This window comes from Sardina pilchardus, chromosome 24 (genome assembly GCF_963854185.1).
Source record: "Sardina pilchardus chromosome 24, fSarPil1.1, whole genome shotgun sequence".
In the NCBI taxonomy this organism is placed as follows: Eukaryota; Metazoa; Chordata; class Actinopteri; order Clupeiformes; family Clupeidae; genus Sardina; species Sardina pilchardus.
The window spans coordinates 11970531-11982984 of NC_085017.1; the positions used below are offsets into that span (position 1 = coordinate 11970531).

The 12454-nt window shown below is 50.5% G+C and overlaps 1 protein-coding gene and 1 non-coding gene across 2 annotated transcripts; both read right to left on the reverse strand.

Moving 5' to 3' along the window:
* Positions 1-8727: 8727 nt before the first annotated feature.
* On the reverse strand, positions 8728-12155 carry nrm (nurim). The gene is made up of 4 exons (XM_062529246.1): positions 11947-12155; positions 11006-11199; positions 10659-10835; positions 8728-10049 (listed from the first exon to the last, which is right to left on the reverse strand). Exons 1-4 carry the CDS (start codon positions 12095-12097, stop codon positions 9717-9719), a joined length of 855 nt encoding a protein of 284 aa, XP_062385230.1. The 5' UTR covers positions 12098-12155; the 3' UTR covers positions 8728-9716.
* trnak-cuu (transfer RNA lysine (anticodon CUU)) lies at positions 11404-11476 on the reverse strand. Its single transcript has one exon. It is a non-coding gene; the product is annotated as a tRNA-Lys (tRNA).
* Positions 12156-12454: the final 299 nt, after the last annotated feature.

The following is a 12454-nucleotide window of genomic DNA, read 5'->3' on the forward strand; positions in this document are numbered from 1 at the left end:
ATCGGCTAATCAGCTTCTAGCATCAGTAGCCTAGTAGAACACTCCCATTCAGTAGTTGCTATTCTGAAGCAACACTTTAATGACTTGCTTCCTGTGAAGGTATATAGCAAGCAATCTCTGTCCCTCTGTCTGTCTGCGCCTCGTTTTTCTCAATAACCCTGTACTGCATCCAATCAGCTTCACACATGCTGAAGACCCAAGTGAGTGCAGTGTTTAGATGGGAAATGCGAAAGACAACATATAGGATCCTGACCTCTATTATGGCGACCGACCCCGGAAGCGATATGTGCCTGCAAGCACAAAACATTTGGTGGTTCTTGACCTATTAGTTAAGTTAACAGGTACTGCTCTAGTAGCCTACAGAAATATAATTTACTGGCCACATAGCAAAGGCGTGCAATACTGTTTGCTAATTCTTCAATATACAAATGAGAATGCATCATAACCTAACACATAGTTGTCTGGACTTAATCATTTGTATCCTCTAAACTCAACACAAAACAAAACGTGTTAGAGTTCTGCATACATAGGGTTACTGCCTCCATGACCATGTCTGCATTGTTCTTTGTAAACAGCTGCTGAAGGCTGCTATTGGGCAGCCATGTGAATGGCTGGAGGTAGTTAGTTCTTCTTCTTGGCTCCGACAGGGGAAGCGCTCGAGAGTTAATGAGGAAGTGGCTACACAGACATCTGTGAGTGAGTCACAAGGTTCTCCAAAAATGAACTTGCAAAGGGAGAGCTGATCTTGATTATTTTTCTCCTGTCTCATGCATTACTGAATTGTGTGGTTCTGGTTTGCTTTCTTTCTCTTTCTCTTTTTCTTTCTCTCTCTCTCTCTCTCGCTCGCTCTCTCTTTCTTTCTCGCTGTCCAAAAATCATGTCAGTTGGCCCCATTTCAGAATTGGAAGACTTGCTCGTGAAACAATGGGTAGTGTCAGTGTTCAGCGTTGCAAACTATCTGGAAAGAACTGCAACAAATACTGTCCGGGAAACCAGCAAACACTGCCAGAGAGATTCCCTGCCGTCCCTAGTCATTACAAGCTCCCTACTAACACTTGTCGCCTCTTTCCCTGTCAACTTGACAATGAATCAGAGATCCCAGCCACACACACCGTACAACACGCAGTAAAGTCCCTACAAACAGGAAAATGCAGAGGAAAATGGAACAAGCCTGCTGAAATAATGGGAAGCAGGATATTCCCAGGAAAGTCACCAACAATCCAGTCGATTGATTGAGAAACCGCATGCGTTTACAGGAGGGTCGGAATAAAAGCCAAGGCATGTCCCACAGATGTGCATATTGTTGGTACAACTTCTATAAATAACTGTTCCTCCACAACAAACAATTTGAAACAGCACTCTGCAATGCCATAGTGAATAGACATTGTCCATGCACTTATGGGACCTTATTATTACCTGCTAGCCTTCAGATCTTAGGTTCCACAAAGTATAGATACTGTGTGGGATGTGTTTTCTAGAATGACTTCTGTAGCAGTGAGAGGTGTGTGTTGGGATGGCAGTGAGCGGTGTGTGTTGGGATGGCAGTGAGCGGTGTGTGTTGGGATGGCAGTGAGAGGGTGCAGGCAGTGGCGTAGCAGAAGCACTAAACTCACTCACACTCTGCCAGCGCAGGCTTTCTGTTTATGCTCCAGTAGGCCTTTGTAGCCAAGCTGTCCTAATTACTCAAGAATAAGGCCCCCAGTCTAACACACACACACACACACACACACACACACACACACACACACACACACACACACACACACACACACACACACACACACACACACACACACACACACACACACACACACACAAACTGTGTATGAAGCAAATATGAAGCACAGCCTGATATATGTGACATTGTTATGGTCAACATTTTCTGACTAAAGCTTGTTTTTTTCCCCCAATATATCAGTGAATAACTCATCACTGCTCTTTGGTAACTGTTGCTTTGCAACCAGCAACAGCCAACAGGGCCCCAGGCAGACCAGGGGAACATGATAAAGAATGGTTTCTTTTACTGTGGTTTCCTGCCTCTATCTCAGGAAGACTGTGACTGTCTCTGCCACCACATTCACCCATTTGTTTTCTTCTCTCTCTCTCTCTCTCTCTCTCTCTGTGTTGGAGTCAACTAGGACACTATTATGTAAGCAGCACGTAAACAAAAGCTCTATCAACTGTGCCGTGTGTTATCGTGTGATGCCCATGCAGCCAGCACACCTAATGGCAGCATCTTTACAAACAGGTTGTCTGCATAAAGATAGAGGGAAACACTGTCACATCGAACAAAAATAAAATTATCAAATAATATTCTCTCATACACAACAGACAATAACATGCAAGAGTAGAAGTGAATTTGAAAAGGTTTCAGATAAAAAAGCGCAGTGCAATAGTCCTGGACTCAAGTTTTACTAAGAATAGAAACAACATGGTGGCTGCAATACTTTTGAAAACAGCCTGGTGGCTTTTCACCTGTCGTGCGGGATAAGCCTAAACCTGGCTTATCTCAGTTCAAGTGTCCCCTGAGCAATCAAGATGTTCTGCTCACCAACTGAAAGATCAAACTCAGCATGGTCAGAGATCAACAACCTCAGGCAGTCCTGTTCTTGTTTTGCTTTAACTGATTTCTACTCAGTGTTTGGAAGCATTGTAATAAAGATGGATACTGTAGATGCCATGCTCATATGTTAAGCTAATAGTAAACTGAAGCTGCGAGAACAAAATGTTCTCAGACTATATTTTCAGATCCTTGTGCTCTGCTTGACTGCAGTACATATCAACTTACTTCACAAAGACACATTTGATACAGGAAAACAAACACATGCACGGAAAAATCTACATTATGTAACAGTAAAGAATACATTCCTCTGCGTGATACCAGGATATCATAAACAGTTTACACGGAGGGATAGTAAGGACAGAAAGTGATTGTGTGGATACAGAGGGATTCTACAGCCACAAAGAGCACTGACAATCACTCACCCCTTTGTTCGCCGTCCCTCTGCTTTTGACCAGACACGACTTCTCCAGGTTCTGGTATCCCCCAATCACCTGGATCTCCTCGGCCGTGGGGTACCTCTTCTTACCCCCTTCACCGGTCCCGTTGGGGGCGGGCGTCTTGGGTTGACCGGCCGGTTTGGAGGCTGAGGTGGAGGTGGAGGTGGAGGTGGAGGTGGAGGTGGAGGTGGAGGTGGAGGGGCTGGTTGGCGACGCCGCTGCTGCTGCTCCAGCAGGCTTTCTGGGGGTGATGGTGATGGTGGTGCCCCTCTTGCCCGGGGCCGAGGACGCGCTGCGGATAGAGATGAGCGGCGGGGAGGGGGACACGGTCGGGGAGGGTGTGTGGGTCGGGGAGGGGGAGGGGGAGGGGGAGAGGCTCGCCGGGGAGGACGGCGGCACAGGCGCCGTTGGCCTCTCCAGGTGTTTTCTCGAATTCTCCGGCGACGGACCGGAGAAGGTCTTGGACTGGTTCAGTCTGGGCTGCGCCCGGAGGGCCGGCGGCGTCGGAGTCCTGGGGCCGGTCGGTGAGGTCAGATCCCTCGTCTGCCCGTCGCCTGGACGCAGCTGCTGCTGCTGCTGGGTCTCCTCCCTCCGCTGGCCCTGAGACGCCTTCGTCTCCTTCTCGCCGAACGTGCTCCTCTCGCTCGGCACCGCCTGCCGTCTCACTTCCTGCTCCCGCAGTCGCAGCTGCTCCACCTGCCGCTGCACCGACAGGACGCTGAGGGCCTCGTCGCTGGACTCCCAGGGGTGCTCCACCTGCGCCTCCACCTGCTGCTGCTGCTGCTGCGTCGCGTTCGGCCGGAGCGGCCGGTAGTCCTCGTGGGGCAGCGGCTTGTGGGCGAGCACCTCCACGGGTCTGTCGCTGACGCACAGGCCGCTCCGCGAGCCGGCCGTCTTCAGGTTGTAGATGCGGCTCATGGCGGCCAGCGAGTGGGGCAGCGGGGGGGAGGGCGAGAGCGAGCTCGTGGGCGAGGAGGTCTGCGACGGAGGCAGGTAGTCTTCGTCTGGCAGCTCGTCTCCTCCTCCTCCTCCTCCTCCTCCTCCTCCTCTCTGGCCTTGCGGTCTGACTGTGTCGCGGTGTCTCCAACCTTGCTCGCTCGTCAGGTCCACGACATGTTGGGTCAGTTCCTCTACCTCCACGTCCTCCGTGCGGTCCGAGTAGGCTATCCGAGCGGCGATGTAAAGCGATCTGTCGTGTTGTTCCTCTGCAGTGGCGAGAGGTTGCGAGAGCGAGAGGGAAACAGGAAGTTGAGGGCTGGCTCTTGACACGCCGACTTCCTGTGTGACGTCAAACGGGCTGGCTGTCAGCAGCAGCGGCTCTTCCTGCCTCCACTCGTCCGCCGCCGTCGTCGCTGTGCTCTCTCTCTCTCCTCCCTCTCCTCCCTCTCCTCCCTCCATCTCCCAGCCCATCTTCCTCCTCTCCTCGGCGGCCCTCTCCTGCGCCGCGTCCCTCCATCTCTCCTTGCCTTCGTCCCTCCCCGCCGTGTCCAGATCCTCGCTCTCTGCGTCCGCCGCGCCGGCCTCTCGGGCCCTCTGCTTCTCCAGCTCCCTCTTGCGGATCTGCTCACGGAGGGACTCGACGCGGGTCAGAGGTCGTCCGGCCTTCCAGCTCTCCCTCCTCTCCAGCCCTCTCCCCGCCGCCTCTCCTCCTCCTCCTCCTCCTCCTCCCCCCTCCGGCCCGTCTGTGCTGGGGAGGCGCACCCTCGGCCTGTCTGGCGGCATGTCCACGCCGTAGAACACGGTTCTGGGGATCTGGATCTCGTCCGGTGCCGGAGGCAGACCCGCCAGAACGCAGCGCTTGGGCGATTTGGGCGATTTAAGCGGCGGCTGCTCCTCCTTGTGCACACGGCCTCCATAGCTGTCATAGGGAGACTGTACGCTGCCGTCTGCGGCCACCTCTTCTTCGGGCGAATGAACGTCTGCGTTCTGCGCGTCTTGTCCGCCTGCCGTGTCAGAGTCTGCATACACACACGTCTGCGTCCTTCTCCGACTTTCGCGGTCGGACTTTTTGTCCCGCACCCTATCCCTGCCTATCTTCGAGATGAGCTCCTCCGTGTGCTGTGAGAGCACGGTTTGGGTTAAAAGAGGGTCCTCTGACTCGGCGCTCTCCCAGTCTGAACGAGCCCAAACGTCTGCTTCCTTTGCAGTCGGGCTACGGGGCACGTTCGAGAGGTCGGCAGGAGCGGACAGAACTCTGGCCGGGCTGCGTGGTGCGTACACGGCGTCCTCAGAGGAGTGGACGCACGTGCACTGGGGTGGCTTGGACTCGGCCTCTGCTCGCCACGCGCTGGCCTGTTTCTTCTCCTCGATCTGCAGCTCGATCTGTCTCTCCCACTCTTTCTCGCGCTCGATCATCCGGTCTCTCTCCAGGTCTCTCTCCGTGATGTCCGTCTCCGTGATGCGCTCGGCCAGCATGTCGCTCGCTCTGTCCGGCGCGTTCTCGTTGACCTTGGTCTCCTTCTCTGTGCTCCCCTCTTTTCCTTCCTGGCGGATGGACACCTTGCGTGCGAACGCTATGCCCTCCGTGCTCCTGACCGAGGCCGTGGTGAAGCCTTCATCTGGAGCTGTCTTCATGAGCTGCCCAGCAGGGCCCTCTTTGGGTGAGTTGCTCTTCTCTCCAGTGGTCAGATCATTCTCACTCTGTCTCTCCGCCGGCCTCTCAGTTTTAACAACAGCTTCAGCCGCTGCCTTTGCTTGTTTATCTGCATGCCTCCATCTTAGAAGTACCTTTGGTTTGGTTCCCCTCTCGGGACGTTCCCCCGTTCTACGGTCCGAGAACGTCCTCTCCACCGCCTTCCGATCGACACAGCCATCCTCAAGCAGCCCGTTCTCCTTAGCCGTTACGACGCGGTCGGAGAAGCTGAAGGATCGTTTGGGCACCCCCCTCATCGCCCCCCTCTCCGCCTCGTCCCCCGCTCCCTCTTCACCTCCGCTCAGGTCATCGCCGCCGGACCTGTCTCTCTCCCTGCTGAGCCGCACGAAACACTCGGAGCTCTTGGACCTGGACGGGGGCTTGGGGTGCTTGGGGTGCTCCCCAAATCTGCTGAGTAGCTGGCTCACGCGGCTGCCTCTCTCTAAGAGCCCGCTGCTCTCACTACTGCTGCTGGTGCTGCTGGGGCCAGCGCTGGTGCTGACCTCCCTCTCCTCTCGCTGGACGGCGGTCTGCGCCTGCGGCCGGGGCCAAACTGCGGGCTCTTTCACGCCGGCCTTCTCTCTGCCTCGCTCTTGGTCTGGTGCCCGGGACGCCTCCCTGGGCCGCTCCTTCTCGTCCTCTGCCACGTCCACGCAGGAGGCGCGCCGGTCTCTCCCCGACACCTCCTGCCCTTCCGCCTCCCCCTGCTCCAGCCTTTCGCTGCCCCTGACAGCCATTTTGAGTGCCGTGGCCCTGTCGTCCCCCGCTGGTTTGATAATTAGCACCTCCGTGGCTCTGATCTCCGTCACGCTCCCACCGCCTGCCAAGAAGTCTCTCAGATCCATTCTCATCCCTCTCTTCTCTCCTCCTCCTCCTCCTCCTCCTCCACTCCCTTCCTCCTCCTTCACTTCCTCTTCCTCCTGTCTCTCTCTCTCCCTCTCCACAACTTTCTCTATCATCTTATCCTCTCTCTCGCTACCTCTTCTGTCTTTCTCAATGATGATGATGTTTTCAGCCTTGATGGTGCGCAGGCCTGGGACGAGGGGAAAGAGGGTGGTGTCTGTGTCTTTCTGCCCCTCTTTTGCCATCCTCACGCTGTCTCTATCCCTCTCTCCACTCCGGTCCTTCCCTGGTTCTCTCCCGACGCTCCGATCCCTCTCCCGGCCCTCGCTTCTATCCCTCTGTCTCTCTGTCTTGATGTCAATCTCCCTTCCTCTGGCCGTCTCCTTGTCATGGCCCCTACCGCCCCCTCTCTCGGCGTCTGTACCCTTATCCTGGACATCTACACCCTTCTCCAACTCCCTGTTTTTCCTCCACCCACTCTGAGACTTAATGAACGGGTTCTGTCGGATGGGACCGATGTTTTCCATGGAGACGCGCCCAAACGTCTTGATCGGGAGGAGCTCATACTGTGTCCTGTCTGGCTCCAGCGTAATGGTCATTTCGCCTCCCGTCTGAGACAAGATGTAGCTGTCAGCGTCGGCCGAGTCCACACCCTGGTAGCCTCCGTCCCTCTCCCTCTCTCCCCCGCCTCCTTCTTGCTTGGCCCTCCGTCGCTGGATGATGCCACGCTTCCAGGCGGGCATGCTGGCGAGCCTGTCCTCCTCCTCTCGCTCCCTCCTGTCGCGCTCCTCCTCCTCTCTCCTCTTGCGCTCCAGCAGGAGTTGCTTCCATTCTGGTAGGGAGGAGACAGACATCACCCGCAGGGGGAGAGGACTGCTGCTGCAGCCGAGACAGTAGACGGGTGAACGGGTGTGTGTAAGGGGGGGCGGGGAGGGGGGGGGGGGATGTTTCTCGGTCAGAACCTCAGGCTCCCTGCCTGAATCCTCTCAGGTCACTGCACCCTGTCAGGGTGGCAAACAAAGGCTCTTTAGTGCTGCAATACTACACTGGCATCACAGGTATGCATGTGCAAAGATGAAAGTGCAAACACAGTTCACAGCCCTATTTGCTAATAAAAGATATCTGTGGTTTCATCAATGGATTTTAGGCTACACACATAAGGGGAACAAAAATAAGTGCATTATACTCCAACTATAATTTTAGTCATACTGTTTACAACAACGTTGTAATGTTGTAGCCTAGGTGATGAGTAGACTAAGCAAAGTTGCAAAGTAAAGAAAGACAAAGTTGTAGAGTTGTCTAATCTAAATTGTCTCCTTCATGTTAAAATCATGTCAAAATCACTTCAAAAGGCTATACAAGAGGTACAAAAAGTACCAGTAGGCTCCAATAGGCTCAAACACTACTTCAGCGCATAATATAACCTGCTGTACGTGCATCAACAGCTGATGAAATGTCAAAATAACAATGATTCGATTAAACGACAATGAGGGGATAATAAACTTACAAACCTTCAGCGATCTTATTTCCCTCTGAGTGGAGTTTTTAAGGCTGGCGCGGATATCTTCGAAGTGCTGCTTACCATCTTTCCCCAGGGTAAAAAGTACTAAGCGCTTTGCGAACGCAGCATACGCCTTAGATCGCAGCGATGCCTTGATGGTAGGCAGTTCACTATTTATTCGAGGATGTCAAAAAAGCGTTAAGTGTAGGCTATGGCTATTAATAATATAGCCTAACTCAGATGCGCGACCTCCGAGAGAAACAGAACGTGAAGACAGAAAACACCTCCATTGGTAGTAAATATTCCCAGCTTCAGTGCCTCGCGAAGTTAATCCGATAATTACATTAAATTCCTTCAGGGAGTTAGTGGCACACACCATATTGCGCGTCCTAAGAAAAGACGTCTAAATTAGACATCCCGTCTGCCAGTCAACCACCCATGCACTTCTTCGCTCCCTCCCTCCGGCCGTGGAGCTAGGGGTGACGGGGGTCACCACTGAACGTGCAGTCGACAGGACAGGGTCGGAGTTACACAAGGTGAGCATACAGGGCTAAAGCTACAGCAGCCTGAAGGTTTGCTTCAGAAGGGACCAACAAGTTGCATAATGACAACAAACACATTCAATAACAAACGCACTTTCCTCTGGATTCGTTATGATTGTTGATGTGGTGTGATATGAGGTTCATTTTTAGTAATTCTTAGGCCCATACCATAAATGACACCACGTGATGGCTAATTGAATTCCTTTTTTTTTATTATTATTGTTATTATTATTAAAACCTCATGCTTTAGGCCTATAGTGTATCTTTCATTATATGGACTAGTGCGTAGCTCAGACAGTAACATATGTCTTTCCAGTGTATAAGCTGTGTTGGGATTTGCAAAAGGCCCCCAAAGCTCTGTGCAAGTAGAAACTACATTACTTTAGTCTTTATACTGATTGTAAAAATACACAACACTTGATTTCTCTCATTATTAAACACTGACGTCTGCATTTACACACACTCTGCACAATTTTGTCCCCTTGTTTAGGAAATCACCATGTTAAGACTTTTAGCAGCTTTTTTTGGTCCTTAAATAAATCAATAAAAACAATGCAGCCTAGTTCCTTGTGGCTGTTGAAAAGTGGTAAATTCCAATCCCTGTGAATGTAACATTTCTGCAGATGCACTTATGAACATTTCTATAATGAACATTACTAGCAAAGCAAATAGCTTGGCACTCTGATATGTTTGATAGGGTTGATCAATCATATTCTGACTGTTAACCCAAACTGCGGTGAAAGGCATTTACATGAAAAGCCCTTGCATGCAGCAATTGGTACAAAATGTAGGCTACTACACGAAATACTATAAAATTGGATAATGCCCAAATATACACATCAAAGATGAAACTCTCTAAAAAATATGCGCTTATGTTCTTCAACAAGCATGCATATTGCAATGTCCTGAATAGTACTATTCGCTGACTGTAGAAAACAGTCATGTTTACATACATTATGTAGTACTGCAGCAAGCATAATCTACCTCATTGCCTTAAACACTAACGGTTTAACATTCAAGGTAACTGCAGTGTGATATGTAGCTCCTCTTTAGTTCGGATGCAGCTGTAAACATCAGTGATTTGTGTGTTTGTTTCTTTGTTTGCCTGTCTCCATGTTGGTTGTCAGAAGACTAATTCGGTACGTCTCTTCCCCCATTTCTTCCCCCACACACATGACATCAATACTGCAGCCTATATTCAATCATGCTTGTGATTGTTGTTGTTATTATTGTTAGCTGTGTTTGACAATGCCTCAGCACTGCCACCTGGTGGCATGGAGAAGAGCTGCATCTTGCTGCGCAGCTGCACACTCAAATAGGCACAGTCTTGGGTGTCCAGAGAGTGGGCCAGAGCCAGGTAGATGGTCAGGTAACCCGCCAGCAGCAGCCTGTCCAGCGGGAAGGTGGGGAGGAGCCAGAGGACGACGCCAAGCTCCAGACACACGGGGTGGCGCAGGTGAGAATAGAGCCGTTGCGCTCGGGCAGATTTCAAGGCCAAGGGGTCACCCATGCCAAGGCACTCATAATACACCTGAAGTAAAGAGGCAAATTAGAGTTAAATTAGAAATTACAGGTAATGTGACAAGCCTTCGCTTTGCCGCACAAGCCTTTGTCTCGCACATAGACCATTAGCCTCCCATTGACTGAATAACAGTTCAGTGAACGCCCTCAGCAAATGTTTCATAAAGACAGTAGCATTTGAGGAAGTGACACTAGAAATCACCTAAACATGTGCAGGGGACTTCCGTCCCAGTGCACAAGAGTGACACGAACGTGTTGTCTGCAGCAACTCTAACCCTTGCTTATGAAAGTGAGTACGTCACTCGCGTTGCTAACGTTGCTTGCTCGTTGACTCTGTAAGAACCCTTACACTGTATCTGCCTATTAAAACAGCTGTAGCACTGGCATTGCACACACAGCAGCAAAACACAGCACTGGCTGCAATGTGTTTAAACCTGTGAAATATTTACATGTAGTCTATGTATCTCAGTAATAGTGCCTTAGTAGACTACATCATCATTCCTTCAGTTTAGTACTGGGACTAGAACTGTTCTAAATCCTGCGCATCAAGCCCACGTCGCTGAAGACTGTCCGGTGGGCCCTGGCCTTCAGAATCCCCATCCTTAGCTATTTGACCTACCTGTTTGATTCCCAGCAGTTCACCATAGTCGAATATGAGTAGGATACTGAAGATAATCGCCCAGGCCAGAAAATGAAAAACGAAGCAGATCAGAGGGAACCAGATGTCCCAGGGTGCATTGTGCACCGACCACAGGCAGGGGGCGTTAGTCACAGGCTGCCAGAAACGCATTAAAACCTATGACATGAAAAGCGGCATTAGTTACAACATGTGTTTTAGGTAGATAGCAACAGGGGTCTCAAGATGAACCATGCAGTAAAGAGTGGACATATAAATGATTGTTGTAGTCATCAGTGTGTAAGAAGACTGACATACTCAACATTATGCTGTGATAATGGTGGTATTACCTGCAGAGCGAGAGCCGTTGTGGAACAGTACATAGCCCGGTTTAGCACTCCCAAGACAGACTGACAGGCCTGTTTAACGGGCGCCCAGGCCAGAACACTATGCTGAACAGTGAAGAGGGCCAACAGGATGAGGTCTACACACACAGCCTTGATGACTGATGTGTCCCTCATTGCCACGGACCATGGCACAGACTCTGTGAAAAAACAGACACAAAAAAAGGCGTGGAGATAGCATGCTTATCAGTGCGAAACATTATTTGGTTACACAACTGGGCATCGACATATTCTCTCTTCTCTCTGTCCTTCTCTGGATTTTCCTGCCAAGCTACCCTAGATACACATTTCGAGTACACACGACATTCCTATGTCACACATTGCGTTGAAGTAGAAAAGCTTATCGCCCAACGTGGGGCTCGAACCCACGACCCTGAGATTAAGAGTCTCATGCTCTACCGACTGAGCTAGCCGGGCTAGTAGCTCTATGACATCATCGCGCCAATTTCCATTAGCCAATGCAATCTCTCCTCCAGGTCGAAGTTACATTTACAAGCAGTGTAATCGAAATATGCATGAATTCAAAAAAATTATGCATGAAACGTTTTCAAACCAATTAATGAGTTGCATTTCAACTGGAAGCTGGACAGAAACGTAGAAATGGCCATTTTAAATTCGAAATGAAAGATATCATCTGCCTTACAACAACTACACACTGCCGAACGTGCATGCATTTTGTTAAAATGCATAATGCTAGGAGGAAAATGTAACTCCTACATTATAACTTAACTTCTAGTAAGTATAATATAGCCTAAAGACTAACATTGTTAATGACACTTGCCTCACATACATTACAAGTTAACGATATGCTAATAGTAACGTTAAAGATACAGGAACGGGGCTATGGCAGCGATGCAACCAACCTAAACTCACGAGTTAAATATTACCTTGACAGAGCGCCGACCCCCCCGTGATGTTGTGGTAAATGGCTCGGAAGGAGATGAAACGCACAAAGTCAGTACCGGTCACGAATACAAAAACAAAGTTTAAAAGAGCTAAAACGCTCAGGTAAGACATACGGAGGTCGACTGACGCCATGTCAAAATTTACTTTTTTTCTACGTAAAACTAATTTCCGGGATGAGTTAGGCTACTGCATTGGCAGTCCACAACCTGTTGGAGGAGCTGCTGCAACATCGTCCACATACAGGGCACCTAGTCGTCCCTGGTGTGCATAGATATATATATTGACCGGTGTGTACAGTGGACACGTCACATGTTCGAGCCCTCCTCACTACAAGTAGTTTGAGATGTGAATTTGGCATTCATTTGTGGTTTTAAAAAGAACCAATAACAACAATACGATTGCAAATCCACAGATTTCATACCAGATACAGTAATGTTAGGCTACTGCATTGCCAATCTTACAACGTGTTGGAGCTGCAACATCGTGCGG